Here is a 19,476-nt window from a genome sequence, read left to right on the forward strand (position 1 = left end):
TCTTCCATCTTCAGCTATAGCAGGGCTGACAGACCATCTCAAGTCCACAGTGTATGAACATCTCAAGACCAGCCAGAACAAGTTAAAACTTGTCCCTGCTAGATGGCTAGGACTGACTAAAAATGATGGTTTAAAATTTTAGGGACATAAATTGTCTAAAAAAGTAACTTTTTTGGTTAAAAAAAACCCACAACAAAACAAAGCATGTCCAGTTTTTGGCTGAACAAGCCACATAAGACCATAATCATATTCTTGCTCTCTCACCCCCCGCCTCAATCTTTTTTGTTACAAGAAAATGGTTTTATGTCTGCCTTTGTAACATTGCAGTTATAGAAGCATGCAACTTCTATAGAAAAAGTCTTCATTGGGGCATCAATTGTAATGATGTTTTGTGCATATAAAATGAGATGTCATAGACATTGCAAAGTATGTGATGATGTCCTGCATGACATCCCTGTCTTTAAGTTGGAGAGACATGGATTTGATGGATGGACCACTCAGTGGATAAGGAATTGGCTGGATGGTCTCACTCAAAAGAGTTGCGGTCAGTGGCTTGATGTCCAAGTGGAGTGGAGAGCAGTGACGAGCAGTGTTCCTCAGGCATTGGTGTTGGAACTGGTGCTGTTTTAACATCTTTGTTGGCAACGTGGACAGTGAGTGCACACTCAGTGAGTTTGCCAATGACACCAAGCTGTGTGGTGGGGTTGACATGCTGGAGGGAAGGGATGGCATCCAGAGGGACTTGGACAGGCTTTAGAGGTGGGCCCATGCAAACCTCATGGTTCAACAAGGCCAAGTGCAAAGTCCTGCACCTGGGTTGGGGCAATCCCAAGCAGAAATACAGGCTGCGCAATGAGTGGATTGAGAGCAGCCCTGCAGAGAAGGACTTCGGGGTACTAGTGGATAAAAAATTGACTATGAGCCAGCAATGTGTGCCCAGAAAGCCAACCATATCCTGCTCTGCATTGAGAGCAGTGTGGCCAGCAGGTTGAGGTAGGGGATTCTGCCCCTCTGCTCTGCTGAGACCCCACCTACAGTGCAGTGCTCAGCTCTGGGGCCCCCAGTGTAAGAAACACATGGACCTGTTGGAGCAGGTCAAGAGGAGGCCACGAAGATGATTGGGTAGCTGGAGCACCTCCTTTATGAGGACAGGTTGAGAGAGTTGGGGTTGTTCAGCCTGGAGAAGAGAAGGCTCCGAGGAGACCTTATAGCAGCCTTCTAGTACTTAAAGGCCACCTAACAGGAAAGATGGTGAGGGACTCTTTATCAGGGAATGTAGCGATAGAATAAAGGGTTTTAAACTGAAAGAGGGCAGGTTTAGATTAGATGTTAGAAAGAAATCCTTTATGGTGAGGGTGGTGAGGCACTGGAACAGGTTACCTAGAGAGTTTGTGGCTGCCCCCTCCCTGGCAGTGTCCAAGGCCAGGCTGGACGGGTCTTTGAGCAACCTGGTCTAGTGGAAGGTGTCCCTGCCCATGGCAGGGGGGTGGAACTACGTGATATTTTAAGTTCCCTTCCAATCCTAATCATTGTATGATTCTATAAAACGTCAGTCTAGAAAAATTATTCTGGTTTCTGTGGCATATTTACAATATGAAAAGGGCTTGTGTCTAAATATCTGTGAAATATTATTTGAAGTTTAGGATTTACAATACTAAAATAATTTGTCTAACACGAAAGCATTCTAATCAAGGAAAAAGAATGTAATAACACTTCACAGATCTTACCAAAAGTCTAAGAATAATACATGGATGTGAAGAGGAAGTTTATTGTAACCTTCAGGGCATCATGAATTTCCAAGGAAATCTGAGCTCACAAGTTTGCTTCCTGATTACCCACTTTGACCTACAGTGTGGAGACATGATGCATTCATTCTCTGGCTTTGTGTGGCTCACACACCGTACTTTATGTTACTCTAGTAGCATGAAAGCCAGATAGCTATAACAGTGTAAACCTGGAGGAGAAGTTTGTGTTCTACTTTTTCTAATATTCTCATAGAAGTAATTTCACCATAAGAAAGTTCAGATTTCTGAATAAGCTGCATTTTTCTAGTAAATTAGAATTTGCTGTGCTTTTAAGAACTGCATATGTTACTTAATACTAAATTATGCTAATATATAGAAATTGTATTTGATGGGGTGTTTGATCATCAGCCATAACTCAGAAAATGATGCCTAGGAAGTAAATGGAAAAAATGTTATGTTAAAGATATGCTAAAATTATGTTCAGTTTCATGGCAAGTATGCTTTTTACAAAGCTACCATTTTTCAGTTAGTTTGTTTCCCAGATTTTCAGGGAAGTAATATGTTTCACCAAAGTAAAAGTTTTAAGTTCTACACTAATTCAGCATAAAGGGTAAGGGATGCTGCAAACTATATCATTATCTCCAAATGCAGGAAAAGCAACAGGTGAGGTTAAAATCCACATTAAGACATGGAAATACAAAGCCAAATAACTAACCTACCTTGATTTCTCCATTCAGGGGAATGATACAATATCAGGTAGTTTCAATAAATGCTGTCAACGTTTGTGATCCTAAATTAAAACAAATTGATTTTTCAAGACCATCCTATTTAATTCTTTTTTCTTTCATATGTGATATCATTTAAGGCTGAGTTGCAGTTAGCATTTTGTTATGAATCTGTAAGCAATACTTTCATAACATTGGCTAGGAATACATGGAGGGCTACACAGAAAGAGGAGAACTTTGTCTTATGACATGGTATGGGGCATATGGTTAAAAAAATAAAGAAAAATTATGATCTTCCATTATTATAAAACTATAAAATATTAAGATTTTATCTTCTCAAAAAATTTACCATAACATTGTATTAATTGGCAGATATTTCACTGCTAGTACACATGAGAACAGTTAAAATTATCATGTATGTCCACAGAGTTGTTGTGCTTTGTTATATGTAGTTCATAGCTTTGATATTGTAGGGGGAGAAAAAATTATCTTTTATTCTTTAATAATAGATTATGTTCACATTCATGCAGTTTTTGTTGAACAAAATAATATGCTGGTTTTCCCTTTCTCCCCCCACTACATGTTCTAATGTCACGAAGAAAAGGCAATTTAAAGCTATGGCAACACTTACAGATATAAGGAAGGTTCCAATTTTCTTTTTTTTTTCAACACCTTTTTAATAAGTATGGAAATAAGTACAATATACTACAAAAAATTAATTAATATGAAGTTTATGAAAAAGCTGGCATCTAATAAAATAAATGGCAGTTTTTACAAGGAAATTATAATTCACCCTTTAGGTGTTATATCTAATACAAGAATACTTGTTCATGCATGCCTTCCATCTTTTCACTTAGTAGATATTCACTGTTAGAAATTTTTGAAATATTCTTCACTGGTGCACTTTATGACCCTTCCCTGCCTTTTGCTTCATTCGCCATAAATGTTGGGAGAGCAGTGTGTCTGACATGCTGAGGCACTGGAGGAAATTCTAGCAATGTACCTGGATCAAGATACCTACCCTGAAAATGACCTATTTAACTCTTAGTATCTGTTTATTTTGTCTCTCCTAGTGTAAATAATTACTAGTAGAAAACTTCTTAAGATTTCTTTTATGCCTTAGAAAGAAAGGTTTATTTTTCCTAAAGAGTTACACGTAGTTATGCAACTCAGATAATGGACAAGAAGATCAAGTACTTGATTTTACAGTATTTCTCTTGCTTGTGTTACTGTAACTTTGTTGCCTCACCTGACTCCAGATTCTCAGTCTCTCAGTAAGATTCTTCCTTACACTGTTAAATGCTGACAAAGAGCCACTGCTTTAAAATAATTGTCAGATAATGTAACTCATGAATCGTAAGTGACTAAAAAATTAACATACCCTGTTGTATGTAGAGAAAAGAAACAGTGTTCTTTGCACTCCCAAACACTCCAAACCCTAAAAAACCTAGGAAGTGGTTTGATATGCAGGTCATTGGTACTACAGTTGGAAAGCAGAGATAATTCATAGCGAAGGAGAAAAAGCAGTTCACTTAAGTAACACATTTGAGAACTTCAGTGCTAGAAAGGTATATAGTATAGAAAATAAACCTCAGTGAACAGTACTGAAGAGTATTCAGATTGGTTTGGCTCTATCTTCTCTGAACCTTGTGTTTCAGTATTAAATCAGAACAGAAGCATCCTGGCTGTCTCACAAAAGTAACTGCTGTCATTTCAGATACATCAGCAATAAGTAGTTTGACAATCATTGCCATCATAGTGTAACCTCATCTTAAATACAGATGACGTTGTAGGGACCTGCAGTATTTTTCCTTCACAAGATGTAGACAAGAAGTTTACATTTCCATCCTTCTCTCTGCTTTATACCCCAGGGTCACTGGTTATCTACTGTTGTTTTATTCAGTGCAGCTGAGACTGGTTATCTCCCCTGTGATTTTTTTTTTTTTTTTTATAATTTTCCTCAGAATTTTTTTCTGATAAAAGGAGAAACAGATTGGCTAAAAAGAATTTTTTTCCATTACAGATTGTAGTGAATGAAAAAGGCACAGAGCACTGGTCAGATGTGCTGCTTTCTTAATATATTCTAAGTAGTATACAGAGAAATTACAGAAGAGTTTCAATCATGGTTCTTAAATGTGATACAGGGGCTCCCTTGGGAAAAGAGGAGCCATAATGCTTGAAAAGAAAGAGCTGCTGGGTTAAATATCTTTCGTTGAGATGGAAAGGTAATTTCATAGGAGTCCTGTGTCACCTGAGAAGACTTTTCATTCTTCGTTGTGCATCTGGCTGTTCTTTCTAGACAAAATTATACTTGTAGTTTTAGACAGGCTTTTTAAGCCAGTGTAAGAAATACAGTCTGCATCTGTTAGCTTGAAAAAGGTAGGTAAATTATAACAGTGCTCCATAAAGAGTATTTTGTGTTCCTTCCTTTCTTCCATGCCTTCCCACCCCAACCTAACTGCAAACATGCTTTTGTAAAAGACATAGCTTTAATGTAATGATGGCTAAGTATAACCAGTGTGTTCCGATGGAAATAAAACTGGTACTTCGGACAGAATTGTGATTTCATCTGCAGACCTGGCCATAGGAATGCAAATTACTGGGCTGTAATGGCATGCTGCCACTGCCATCCTGGAAAATAGATGACAGTAATTGTAAAACTCCTTTTGAAGCATCAGAAAGAATTAGCTGCACCTAATGATTAGTTTCCTCCTATACTCAGAAGCCAGGTCAAGTAGAAGAGCCTTCTTGGAAGGGAATAGATGATATAGATGAATGAGTATTTAGAAAACATGAGAAAACCATCTGCTCATGGAAAAGCATTGAGTTCCTCTGTGCATCAGGAATCACAGCTTCCATTCACAGACATGCTTTTTATCAGGCATACCACTGCCACCATCAGCAACATCATATTTTTCATGAGGAGAGCTGTTAGAGGAAGGAAAGCTATTAAACTGCAGAGTTTGTTCTTTTTATAGGTCCAAAAGGTAAAAATTTCATTTCCCAGGTAGTTGAAGTTTGTCATTTCTTTGACAAATGGAATACATTAACCAGGGATAAGCTGAATATCAGATATAGTCAGCATGATCCAATTCAACTCTTTCTTTCCATATACCCGAATGGCCATTTCTATGAAGGAGTCAGTTATAGAGATTACTAAAACCACCTTTACTATTTTGAGAAATTGTAGAGGCAATTCAAAAGGAAATGTTTCTGTTTGAAGTACCCCTGATTCTAGGAAATTACAGCAGTTGAGAATTAGGTCAAAAAGCACAGTTTTCATTGTAGAATTCTGGCTCAGTTTGTTACATTGGGCATCAAAGTTGTTCCCTCCAAAATATATATATCAGTATTGAAGACTGATAATAACACTGGTCTGAAAGTTTCATTATAATGCATATGTTGCTGAGATGAGGTTTTTTTTAAAGCCTTATTTTTATATGTGAGGGATTCTTTATTTGATGCTATAATAATCTGTCAGTCAGACCTTTCCCATATATAATATAATATCTGGCTTTCTGCATTTATGAGATATACACTGAACTAGATACATCTAGGCATTGCTACAGACTAGGTATTGTTTGGGGAGACATCTCATAGGCAAGAAAGTGATAACTTTTTTGATGATAAAGTCCTTCCCCATCATGTAGGAAACATCCATCATTATCTGATGTTCCTTTTCATATATCCTTGCAGTTAATGGGGTTTGGGAGGTATGGTTAGCTATATCTTGTGCTTGGAGGTTGTTATGATCAGCTGAGGAGGTGAAACAGTACCCAGTGTATTGAAATGTAGAGTGGCATAAAGATCTTATATTTTTATACCATATTCTGGAGCAATATGTCCAGGTTAATATAACACCACTATTGCTGTTTTCAGTAAAGAAAGTGGCATGAACTGGTATGAAGTGGCATTGTCAGTAGATAAATGGCCAGCCTCTAATCTACTACTGTTTGTATTTTCTGTCAGTCACTGCGAAAAGTTTCTAAAAAGTCAGAACAGAGTTCTCGAACACATTTCGTGTTCCTGAATGATGAGTAAGAAGTCAGGGAGTCAGTCTTTCTAGCATTTGCAATACAGAAGGCTCCAAAGACTGACCCTTTTGTATGATATACCAAGAAGTGACAGTTACGCTGCTCTGGGTATGCAGAAGCTCAGTTTTGACTTTCCTTTGAACTACTTCTCTGTCTCCTGGTCAGGGAGGCTCCTGTGTGTCTCCCTACCTGTCCCTCTGATTTCACTAGCCCTGTGCCATGTTAGGGAAGAAGGAATGACTTTGACCAAAGGTTAATATTTAGTAAGTTTTTTCCCCCAAGTAGTTGATTGGAAATTAATCAAAGACAAGCTAAGAAAATGGAATTTTAGAAAAGTGTTTACTATGAAGAAATATCCTGTTCAGGTCTTCATTTGTGTCGGGCCTGTCAGGAATATGTTGTTGATGGTTTAGGACTAACTAATATTTTAACTGAAGATATTTTATAATGAAACTCTTTTCAAATAGATGCTCAGTTAATTTACTTCTAGTTTTAATTTGATGATTATGTTGACAATCTGTAGCTCTAAGGATGTATTTCAGTAGCACAGGATTTCTAAGACGTAAGGGTTCTTCTGCCATATGTCTTTTTTCCAAAGTCATATCATCTTTGCTTAAAGTTAATTTGTTGCCTGGAAATCTCTGTTGGCCAAGTGCCGCCCAGAGGTTTCTTACTGTATTTTCTGCTGATTATTAGTCTTCATTCTGACATTCTGTGACAAAGCAGAGCTCTAGTAGAAGGGCTTCAAGTCACTCTGGGAGTGGATACAGAGAGGGATGCATACAGCATGGCCCTGGGAATTGCAGAAACCATGTTCTGCTCGAATTATCATTGGCTGCTGTGTGCCTATACTGTACTGTTACAGCAACATCATCTATTCTCAGTCCTTGTTTACTAATCCAAGTGTCAGAGCCACAATATATACTCCTTATCCAGGTACAATACCAAATGAGGACTGAGTGCTCTGTATTTATCTTGGAAGAATATTGTTAAGTTTACTTCAAAAACTCTTGAAAATAAGTAAAATACTTGCAAACGTTTGTGGGAGAAAAGAATGATATGTGATAGTCCAGTATTTTGAACAGAACTTATATCGTGTTCTCCACTTAATAGGTCCAACATGATTTCTGTAAAGGTGACATTAAACTTTTAAGAGATGTCTGATTCTGAAGAAAAGTAATGGGCTGTTTCTCTCCTCCTCTTTTGGGCAGTTTTGGTATGAATCATGATGGAATTGGAAATTCCTGTGGGACCAAAGGTCACGAAGCAGCAAAGCTAATGGCAGCTCATATTACAGCAAACACCAACCCTTTCTCTTGGTCAGCCTGCAGTCGGGATTACATCACCAGTTTTTTAGAGTAAGTAAACTCTCAAGAAAAATCCTGAGTTTTCTAAAAAATGACACCTTTCAGGATAGGTAGTAGAGATACAGTGATCTGTTCTGATGGCTTGCATTTTTAGAATGGATGGAAATATAGCACATCACTTAACATTTTTATTTTGTAGAGCACTTTTTCTGTGTAATGACAAAAGCTTCTGCTCCATTCCCCACTATATAGTTCTCATTTTTAATCTATTCAAAACATTTTGAAGTGCTGATTGTATCTCATTACTTCATTTATCTGGGAGTAAGATATAAAGATGGGTAGAATTTGTCTATGAAGATGGGAAGGGTTTTTTTGAATACTTTAATAATGTGAGGGAATCTGATGAAGGGAACAAGGTTGTAGTCCTGTTCCTTCTACATTTCATTCTCCACATTTTTTAATGCAGTCTTGCGGGTTCTAATCTGTCAATATTCTTTGGTAACATTGATGAGAATATAATGATAATAGGACAGGATGGAATAGATCTTTATATTAATACCTTAAAATTGTGCTAACCTGTACTTCTGTGGTCATATTTATCCAGAAGCAGATTGCTACCTGAAATTTTACTTCTATATGAAAAAAATTAAAGTCAAAATATGTTAGTCTCAAAAATGTGCTTATATCAATGTATACATTAGTATATATGATGCATAATGAACCTTTGTATGTGTTTTAAATTGTTGAAGACAAACACAGAACTGTGAGTTCACCGAGAGCAGATTAATAGCAGGATTTTTTAACATGGCATAAGATGGGCTTTATGGGAGCAAATGGCAGTTGGTTGTTGGGTTCAGTGCCACCAGTGCAATCATTCCTTTATTGAGGTAAGGTTGTTCAGTAATTCAGATGCTTACTGTATTTTAGGAGACAGACTTAAATTTAACTAAACCAGTCAAGTCATCTAGCCATGAGACTACTAAGAACAGAATGAGCTTCTCCTCTTTCAGGGATCTAACCTTAGAATAAGGTGCTATATTCTGGATCTTACCCGAAGGAACCTGTCCAACTCATGAATTTTCTTTAGGTTGGTTCAAGTGTAGCTTTCCACACATTTAGAGGATCACTGAATTGGTCCAAAGAGGTGTTTGAGTTCCCTGTACAGTCATTGGACAGACAGATGCTTAATGTAGTGCTGTTCAGAGATAAAAAAAGTCTTCAGTTACTGTATCAAATTAAGACATTTTGCATCACACCACTGAACTGTGCACCCACCCAGTTTTATGTGTTGGAACATTTAAGATGAGTGTTTAAACTAAAGCACACTGAATAAGTCATCCTTACATATATATATGTGATACAGGTTTCTCACAATATAAATTGGGTTTTCTCAGGAGAGATATATGTGTATTCATTTAACCCTACCAATATAAAAAAAAGGTACAGGGTAGTTTTGTTTATCATTACCAAAAATTTCTGTTAATTCAACACTGTTCCTGTTAGTAGTCTTTCTTAATATGTCATCCAGCTAAACTCTAACTATGACAAAGAATACAGTTTTCCAATCTTTTCTGAGAGACGATTTCACAGTTCAGCAGTTCTGACTGTAAGCTTACAGTTCAGGTATTTCCTTGTAGCATCTGGGAATTTGTTTCTTACCATTACCATTCTACTGTTCTCTGTCTCGTTTATATCTATTTTTTGTTCTCCTCTGAACTCCATTTTGATCCCATAATTGCCCTGACATTAAGTTTTCTATTGATGAAGACATATTTCAACAGATAGATAAGAAGTAATTTCTTATTTATGGGCGTAGAGGAAGAAAGGTGGTAAAATTCTGTGGCTTGTGTTATGCTGCAAATGTGATAGAGCTGAACATTTGTTGATCATGTTCTCGCACAGTTCTAAATTCCATCCTGAGCAAACTTTCTTGTTTCTGTACTTGATACATATGCTGTGATCTTTGAAATTTTTACTGCTAGTTAAAAATGTTTAGACTGTGCCTTTCTACTTTATATTTAATTTTAATTTTTATTTTATTATGTACTGTTAGCATCTCCATTATACTTTTCCATTCCCTAGGTTTGATACACTGTTAGGTTTCATTTTTAAGTCTGTGGGATGCCAGTGAAATTGTAGTTACATTATCATAAAGACAGAATAATACTCTGGTGAGACTGTTTCCATAGTTCTAATCTCTTCATGTTTTTTGAGATACTTCTCTGTCATTGCTGGTGTTTGCAACTCTACTCGAATTACTACCACCTGTGAATTTCATTAAAAAATCATAACTGAAGATACTGATATCTGAGCGAGAATAAAAAAAAATCTACATGTACAGTTTCAATAATAAATTATCTTTCATAATATTTTAGCTCTATTTTTGTAGCCCAGAAAGTAGATGTTATTATTTTTCAAAGCTACCTTGGATAAACATTATTTTACGCATTGCAATTATGAATAGATTTTCCAATTGTATAGGGTACTGTGTTAAATAACGTACTAAGAGCCAAAGATAACTTCTCCTTCATTTAGTAATTTTGCAAGCTATTTTTGAAAATGTCAGATTTCCCAAACATGATCTGTTTGTTATAAATCTATGCTTCTTACTGTTCGTGGTTCTAATATCCTATAAATGAATTGATACGTTTTTCTTAAAATAGTTGTTTTATTTCGTAGAGTAGTCTGTAAAACTGTAGATTTTTTTTCTCCAGCTTCTAGTTTTCTCCCCAGCTTTTCATGTCATCTCCTCAATGACAGCAGGAAACTGTTGAGAGAACAGGTAAATGCAGGACAGCTGCCTAGATCACTTCTTTTTACCCATTCACACCTTTTCTTAAGGCAGAACTGCTTTAAGAGGAGATACTTTTCTGTTGCAAGTAATGATCAGTGAGCAGGAAGCAAAGAAAAATAGCAAAATTTCACGTGGTAGCAATTCCCTGGCTGCTCTTGTAAGAGCAGAACAGTCTGCATCCAGTCATGAAAAATGCTTCTCTTTTTTTTTTCTAATACTTCTTCCTAATAGCAACAGATAAGGTTAGAGCTTTAGAGACAAAGCCTCAAGCTGTTGTCATCTGTGTCTCCAGATAAATTAGACTGCCCCCTTTCTTTCCATTTTTCCTTAAGAATGGAAAGACAGCTGGGTTAGCATCCAGTAGACTACAAAGAAGACAAGTGAGTTTTTTCTGTGCTGAATCGGTATGACTAATTCAGGATTCATTTAGCTACATCCAACAAAAAAGAACATAATGGGATGAAATGCAGATATCCAAGCAGAAACCCGAGGCCATAAGTCTGTATGACATACCACAACACATTTTATATTGGCTTGGATCTGGATACAGGCTGTCATGGCACCAGGGTAGTGCAGCTGGAAAGAATTTCACTAAGATCATTACATGTTCACAGTATTATATGGCAAGCTAGATTAATGTGGATTTACTAGATTGCTAGTCTGGGTCACCTCTTGCTACAGCAGTTTTGCATCGTGTGCCATTTTGTAGTGTAGATACCATATTGCTCTTTATCATAAGGCAGAAGCATTTTGAAATAGAAATTGTCCTGATGACACTCAAAGTAGAACCTCATCTTCATCCTTCTCTTCCTCAACTTTCTTAAAACTACACCTAGAAACACATTTTCCATATTGAGTCTGCTGAGGAGTAGCCATTAAATATCACTTGCAATGTATCGGACCAGTCAAGCACTAGTTGAGAAAGCAATTTATTTTGTGGTATGGCCAAGTAGAGGATTAATACAGCTCAAAGGATGGCAATAAGACAAAGCAAAGCCATGTATTGCTAATAGATCTATCAAAAATCTCAAGAAGAGTGGCCAGGCAGCACAGGGTCTGAAATGGCCAAAGAAAGTATTTTTGTCATGGGGAAAATATTCCTTCTAGCATGTAACGGCTGTTGTCTGTCAGGCTTTATGTTAAAGATTGACTGGATTCAGTTTATCAACTGAATTGTCCATGAGTGCTTTACCATGGCTTTAAATTTCACTAAACTTTAATGGAATTAAATACAGAAATACTGAGAATTGGAGGATTGGAGAGCAGTGTCAGAGAACAGAGATTCCTGTGAGAGGAGTAGAAACCCTTAATTATCTGTTTATAGGAGAAATGAACCAAGCCTAAAAATACTGTTTGTGACTGAAACCCAATTAGTATAAATTTCATTATATGCAGCATGTGAGTGTGTGTGTGTGTATATATATATATATGTGTGTGTGTGTGTGTGTGTGTGTATATATATATATGTGTGTGTGTGTGTATATATATGTGTGTGTGTGTATATATATGTGTGTGTGTGTATATATATATGTGTGTGTGTGTATATATATATATGAAATATATATATAATATATATAACATGAAAGCTTCATTATATCCAGCATATATTTATAAATGCACCTATACAGTCATGAAGAAAGGAACTTTCTGCTTAGAATTCTTTATTCAGTTACTTTTATGTTTCATAATAACAAAATCTGGGTGATTTCTGCAATTATAGTTGACTAATCTTGTCAGTATCAGATAAGAGAAGGTCTTAGAAACTGCCAGATGGTCAATTCTCTTTCAAAGGCAGAATTGTCCTTTGAAGATGAAGGGAGCAGAACTAAGAGTCTTTAAACTATTTGAATAATTATGGTCTATCACAGGAAATTCTTGGACAACCTCTAGCATTGCCATGCAGCAGGATTTAGATCTGTGACTACACCTTTCTAACTCTGGAAGGGAGCCCAAACTACCTTGGTCCAAGCAAGCCCATGTAGACAATATAAAAAAATCATCCAGTGTTTGGGCCCAGACATCTACCAAATAATCTTGGACATACATATGTCCCCAATTACTGTAGATTTCTGAAACTTTAAAAGTCTTGTTTTGTTTAAAAGGTTATTCAGTAAAAAAACCCAAAAAACAAAACAAAACAAAAATAAAAAAAAACTCCCAAAGAAACAACCATCAAAAAGCCAGTTTCTGTAATCATGGGCTGGCAATATGTTTCTGAGTGTTGAATTTGCAAGTATCACTCTTTCTCTACCTCTTGGGTTATTTAAATTTAAAGAAATTGTAAAGGGAAGACTCAGCAGCAGATTCCCATTAACTTCTTATTGAGAATATTTCATGAAATAAATACAGAACAGCAAATTGGCCCAATTTTTTATAGCTTAGTATCTCCCAAACTCTCAAGGCCAGATACCCATAGATGTTGGTAGGTGGATGATTTTGATAGATGGACCAATAGATTTTTTCCTAACATGACTGCTGGATAATCATTCAGATGAATAAAAGACTGCTTTGAAACACAGACTATATTGTGGAGGAAAGTATATGCTAAAGAAATAGCAAATTATCTACTACCAAGCAAAATAAAAACTATTATGAAAGGATTGTGCAAAATTAGAAAGTCTTTGCTATGAATTAAGCAACAAGACATAGAGCCAGCCTTGCAGAAAGGATTTGAAAGGAGTAGAATTTATCATGGGAGTGAGTGGTAGATCCACATGATTATCTGAATATTTGTAACATACAAGAATCTTTTCATTTAGTAATTCTAGTTCATTTTAATTTTAAAATAGCACTCCAAATAACACTCCCATTACTTATGCCATAATCCTGCAAATATTTCTGTTATTATCTGTAGTCTGTTGAGCAACCTACAGAGTTTATTCATTAATAGCAAGTTAAGGAGCTTTGTAACCTGTACAGAAGTATATCCTACTGGTCTCTGAAAATCAGTTTTTGCTAAGGAAAAGTATGTAATAAATATAATTACTTTAGATTCTGTTAGGAGCCAAATGTTATATGTACACTGTAAATAATTCATGTTTTCCTATGTACGTATATATATATATACACAATACACTGTGTTTATAGTTAATAAAATTTATGAATTTCTTCCATATTTTTCTGGGTAATTTGGTAACAAATAAAATACTGTATCCTATCCATATATTTATGTATATGATTGTTTAGCTATAACAGATAATTACAAATATTTATAATACATTTAATTTATGATTGTTAATCATAGCTTGTATCATGATCACAAATGAGCCAGTTCTGTAACATTCAAAACCTATTTTCAGCGCCAGTGTTCTGGGATATTATCTTCAACCCTTGAAGGAGTTGTGTTGTACTGTGTATGTTTTTGAGATGTTTGGCAATAGGGACTGTAGCAGGAGTATGAACCCTGAAGGGTCTACATCCATGGCTTTTGCTTTTTCTCTTTATTGGACTTGGATACAACAGTGATGTCTGTACAGAGGTGATGATCCTCAGTTTTACATTGCTCAGGCTGTAAAGATTGTAACATTGAATCCCTGGTTCCTGTTATTTTGATCAAGCAGTTAGCAGTGATACATGTCCAAGATCTTAGTCTTTCAGAGAATGCTTTAGTATCCTTGATATCTTTCCAGACAGAAGATTAATTTGCTATCCTGTGACATTAAAATACAAAACAATGTTTAAAATTCTGTTGTAGAGTGCTTTACAAAGACCTCTTGAGACACTACATTGGAATACTGGGATGAAATGATGTCAAGCTTAGCTATTTTGTAATTGAAGCCAGTCCCCCTATTTCCCATAAAACCTCATTAAAATAATCTAGAAAATGAGGAAGTCTGAATCCTAGTAATATCTTGTGGAGTAAATAGAATGTAAGGATGAGTTTGCGATCATGTTATTTCTATTGCAGATACTAAAGATTTGTCTGCTTCCTGTTCAAAAATGTATATGCTCTGGAGGTATATCCTGTAGGCTTAGACTTTGTATATGCTTTCCATATAAGATAAAATCACAAAACACAAAAGCGATTGTTAGTAGAAGTTTTCTAAGATAGCAGAGATTAAGGTGTTTGAGTATTCTTTTCCTTCATTATCTTTTTTGCATCTACACAAAAGACTTTGCACTTTTGTAGGCCTGATTGATAATACGTATTAGGCGTCTGTTTATAAAGTGTCTCTGACACCATTATTCTTGCACCCTTTTTGTTCATTACTCTAGATTTAGCAGATTTTTATTTTTTTTTTCTCAAATGTCTGGGTTTTGCTTTGATAGAGCAAAGAGAAAGGGAGAACAAGGACATAGAATCAAGAGTATGACACTATTCCTGAGTCCAGTAGAAGTTGTCTGGAGAGGTTGTATGGTCCTCAGCCTGTATTCATCCTTTGCAGAGGTTTGATGAGACCTTTCATTACCATGGAAAGTCCCTGGTTTTATAACACATGATATTTCTTTTCCAAAAGACTCCAATTACACATCACAGTATCAGGTTATTACACTAAATTTGTAAAATGTGTCAATTTTGTTCAACTAATTGAGAGAAATAATAGAACTGAAGCAGAAGGAAAGAGAAACAAATTTTCAGTCTGAGAGCTGGTGATGTAATGTAGCTAGTAAGCGAATGATTGCTTAGTATTAATTTCTTGCTTCATTACTGCTACAACAATATTTCATTATGGTGAAAATCCTATCATTAGAGCAGAAGCAGCATATTTTTGTATTTACTACAAGGATTTTGACTTACATTTCTACAATTACATGTCTTGTAGAGTAGGTATAGACTTTAATTTACAATGACTTTGAGATTTCAATCTGATTCTGTAATCGGCTTCGTAATAGGGTACATATACCTAGAGAGAGAGTCACAGAAGGGTTTTTAAATGCTGTGCCCTTGGCTGTCAGTTTACAGCTTCATAGTTAACAGACCAAACTCTGCACTATAAGAATCTATGGAAATGTTGCCATCATATTAAATGCTAGCTCAGGCTGATGTCAAATGCTAAACTTCCCACTGCTTGTTTAAGCAAAGTTCCTATATGCAGTTCGGTCCAGACAGTGCAGAAAAAATCAGATTGTATTGGAATTATTTTCATATTGGAATTATTAACATGAACACCCCATACATGCAAAATACAACACTGAAATATTTCAAAAGAATGTAGGATACTTCCCTAGCTTCTGATATTAGAAAATATATATGCTTGCAATAATTAAAACTGGAGTAGAGAGACAAATACGTTATTTTTTATGCCAGAACCACACAGGTGACATTTTAAAGTTAGATTTCAGCTGAGGATATGTGTGTGTGTGTGTGTGCGTGTGTGTGTGTGCGCACATGAACCACACTAATTTTAATTGGTGACTATCATATTTTTTTCTGTATTTACCTGGTTATTGCCTTGGCTGCTGTTTGATGCTTTCTGAAATAGTTGGCAGTTTTTTGTTTCTTTGTTTTTTCCAAAGATTTTATTGTAGTATTTCAAAGAATTTAATAAAAAAAGGTTAAAATGAGAACATAAAATGTGTAGTTAAAGGAGGATTTTTGCTCTTTTTTTTTTTTTTTTTTATCTGCAGATGAGAAGTGTAGAAAATTGGACATCTCCAAAAAAACAGTGTAGAACATTCACTTCTGAATGTTCCTTTGGCAAGGTGTATGGAAAAGATTTTGAAAAAAACCATAAGTGTTGGCAAAATTTGTAGGAATGTCGGAAAAAAATTTAAAGTGTTGGCATAAGAATTCTTTAAAAATCCTCACTTATTCACATGTGAAATTAAAGTAAAAAAGCATCTGTCCTCTTTTATGCACACTGACTAAATAAAACTGAAAAATTATATTTAACAAAGTACAAAGTTTTCTAAACAGAACTCTGTCTGCATATTGCTTTCTTTGTTATTTATGCCAGTACACTAAAATACTGTGGTTGAATGTGGGCATATTTTGAAAAAAAACCCACTAACCACCAAACAAAACAGTGAATAGAAAAGAAGAAATTTTGACGTTTTCAAGGATTATGATCTTGGTTCTAACACGATATTATTAATACAATAGAAAATATCTTGGATCCATACAATTTTTTTGGCTCCCCCTAGTATAGATACATTTGAAGATCCTGCAGAATTTTTACCACTTTTTTGTTCACTCAAATGGAAGTAAAGCATGCATGTTGAGGTCCTAATCTTATAAACATTTAGTCATATTGAAATTTAAATATGCTTTATATAAATCAATTTAGCTGCTCATATCTATAAAATTGTACTTAGCTGTTTGAAGGATCAGAAGAGTCATTAAGAATTGTAAACTGAATTTCTTTCTTTAATTTGTTTATTTTTCATTCTGTGACCAATGTAGCTATTCTTCAGTGAAAACAAGTAGGAATCTTAAAACAAAAATGAAAATCAGTCTTGTGTGGCTCAGAAATTATCACACTTTAAAAAAGGATAATATATGAAATCTATTTCACCATCTAAAAATAAGAATTTTTGTTAATGATGAAAAATTATTTTAATCTCTTAATTCCCTCTAATTATTTTTTCTTTTTACTATGGGTGTACCATCTTACTGTTTGTTTATTGCAATCATAGTAGTTTCACACCCAGTGCTGTTAAAACTAAGAACTAGATACATGATATCATTACTGTGATTTACAATCAGTAGAATTCCTAATTGACTTGGTCCTTTATGTTGAACAGTTCAGGCCGTGGTACTTGCCTTGATAATGAGCCTCCCAAGCGTGACTTTCTTTATCCAGCTGTGGCCCCAGGTCAGGTGTATGATGCTGATGAACAGTGTCGCTTCCAGTATGGAGCAACATCCCGCCAATGTAAATATGGGGTAAGAAGTCTTAATCCTTATGCTGAGTGTTCTGCTTAGTCATTTGTATATATTCCTTTTATAGCATAACTCTTCAGTTAGATGCATTAGTGGATTACAGATTTCCAGTAGCATGTCTGGTACCATCATACATAAGCAAAGGGTACATTTTAATCCTTATGCTGCATCTTTTGCTTGAGTCATTTGTGTGTACTGTACACCAAAATGTGTGGGTAACAATGAGCTGGGGAGAGCATTCTTTAATTTTAGGGAAAAAAGGAGCCCAGAACACTTGATCTCGCTCCTTATAAAGTGTACTACAGAATTTTCCCTAATTTCAGTTAAATGAGATCAGGTTCATGTATTAATCTTGAAACATTAAATCTGTTGTGTTGGCCTTAACTTTTGAACTTAAAGCTACATTTTGAAATTACTTTTGTACTTGTATTGATTTGTCAGGTCTGGTTTTCTTTTTTTTTTTTTCCCCCCTTGACATTGAGTTTATTGTTTATTATTCAGATCTTTTTTTTTTTTTTTTTGGAAGGATGAATTGTGGTTATGGGAACAGAGGAACATGAAGCTACATAGCTATTCAGTGTTCTATTCAGCTAAGTACTAGCAAAGCTTTGTCTTCAGGTACCAGTGTGCAATAATTAAGGTAAATACATTCATAGTAGAAATAAAAACCTGCACACTTAGGCCATTATGCAATAAACTTACAAATACTCACTTACTTAAAATCTTGCAGCTCAAAGTATGTAGTAAAAGTATGCATTCTGTTGTGCTTGTTATCCAATAATTATCTGAGAATAAATGAAATAAACCTTGAAAACATATCTAGTGATTTAAAAGTAAATATATTTAATAATAGTTTAATCTTCAGATTATTCAAATAAAACAATGTAATCTATTTACTTCTCTAAAGGCTAGCTACAGAGAAATTCCGTTTTTAATGTCCCTGGGGTGATAAATACAGTATTATTCTTGGGATGCCTCTTTGGCAGATATCATTGTGCAAAGGATTTAAAAACTGTGTGTAGCTGGTTTACTAGTTCACTGGGTCTTCTAATCCCTCATCAAACTTCTTTTGGTCTGTATTGTTCCTCTTTAAATTCTCACTTCCCACCACTGTTCTTTAAGGGCCCTGTTTCCTGTCACTACATCTAAGTCATACCTTTTTTTAAAAAAACCCTTAACTTACAGATTCTCACCACACGCACTCTTATTTTCAGACAAAGGAAATCTGCAGGTGTTTAATCCATAATTTATATACAGCCTTTGGATATATACTGCACTTTAAACTGGAAAGATAATAATGTGCAAAACCTGGCTTTTCCACATGCATGTTATTTTTTTCAAACACTGTTAAACTATGTAATCATTGTGATGATCATGTTGCACAGTACACTTTCTTTCTTAAACTAGTTTCTAAACCACAAGCAATTGGAAGTAATGAAGATGTGTAGGTAATTTTGGTTTTCTGCCTTTTGCTTTCTTTTGTTAAAGTTTTTGTTGGGATTCCCTTACAGTTACAAAAAAGAGGTCGACACTTAATTGAGTTGATATTTAAAAGAAGTTATGTCTTCATGTGACGTTACCAGTCCTCTGAACTGATACAGTGTATTGTGTTCCATCAGTGTGCCATCGATGTGAGCATAATTTACAAGGGTCACAGAAAAAAAACCCCTATTTTTAATAATAGGATTCAGACTGCATATATTAATATAACAGGTTATTGTAGAAGTCTGGTAATATTAAGTCTTAAGAAATTATATGTATTTAAAATATTATCTACATTTTAAAATATTTTCTGCCGTGGCCACAGTGCTCTAAATATCATCATGATGATTATGATCATACAGATTTCAAGTGGTAATTTTGAAGGGGAGGGAAAAAATCTTTGGAAGCTGGTAGTGCAGATGGACAATATCCGTGCAAGAAAGACCTATTCAAATATGAAGACATTTTAGAATTGAGTAGTGGAACTAGGTCTAAATACCAGGAAAAGCTAAGTTGAATACTGTGCTCAACACTTTTATTATCAAAAGTAAACCATCAGTACTTTG

At 35.2% G+C, this 19,476-nt stretch overlaps 1 protein-coding gene across 3 annotated transcripts in view; it reads left to right on the forward strand.

Moving 5' to 3' along the window:
• The window catches only part of ADAMTS6 (ADAM metallopeptidase with thrombospondin type 1 motif 6), a 150,793-nt gene that overhangs the window by 62,838 nt on the left and 68,479 nt on the right, over positions 1 to 19,476 (forward strand). For all 3 annotated transcript variants that reach the window (XR_003400093.1, XM_026865742.1, XM_026865743.1), the window contains exons 9-10: positions 7,716 to 7,862; positions 17,290 to 17,431. Coding sequence is in view for 2 of the 3 variants with exons in the window: in XM_026865742.1 (XP_026721543.1) it covers positions 7,716 to 7,862; positions 17,290 to 17,431 (289 nt within the window). In the remaining variant the exon portion in view is untranslated. The remainder of the gene's footprint in view (positions 1 to 7,715; positions 7,863 to 17,289; positions 17,432 to 19,476) is intronic.

This window comes from Athene cunicularia, assembly GCF_003259725.1.
Source record: "Athene cunicularia isolate RWA chromosome Z unlocalized genomic scaffold, athCun1 chrZ_part1, whole genome shotgun sequence".
NCBI classification, from domain to species: Eukaryota; Metazoa; Chordata; class Aves; order Strigiformes; family Strigidae; genus Athene; species Athene cunicularia.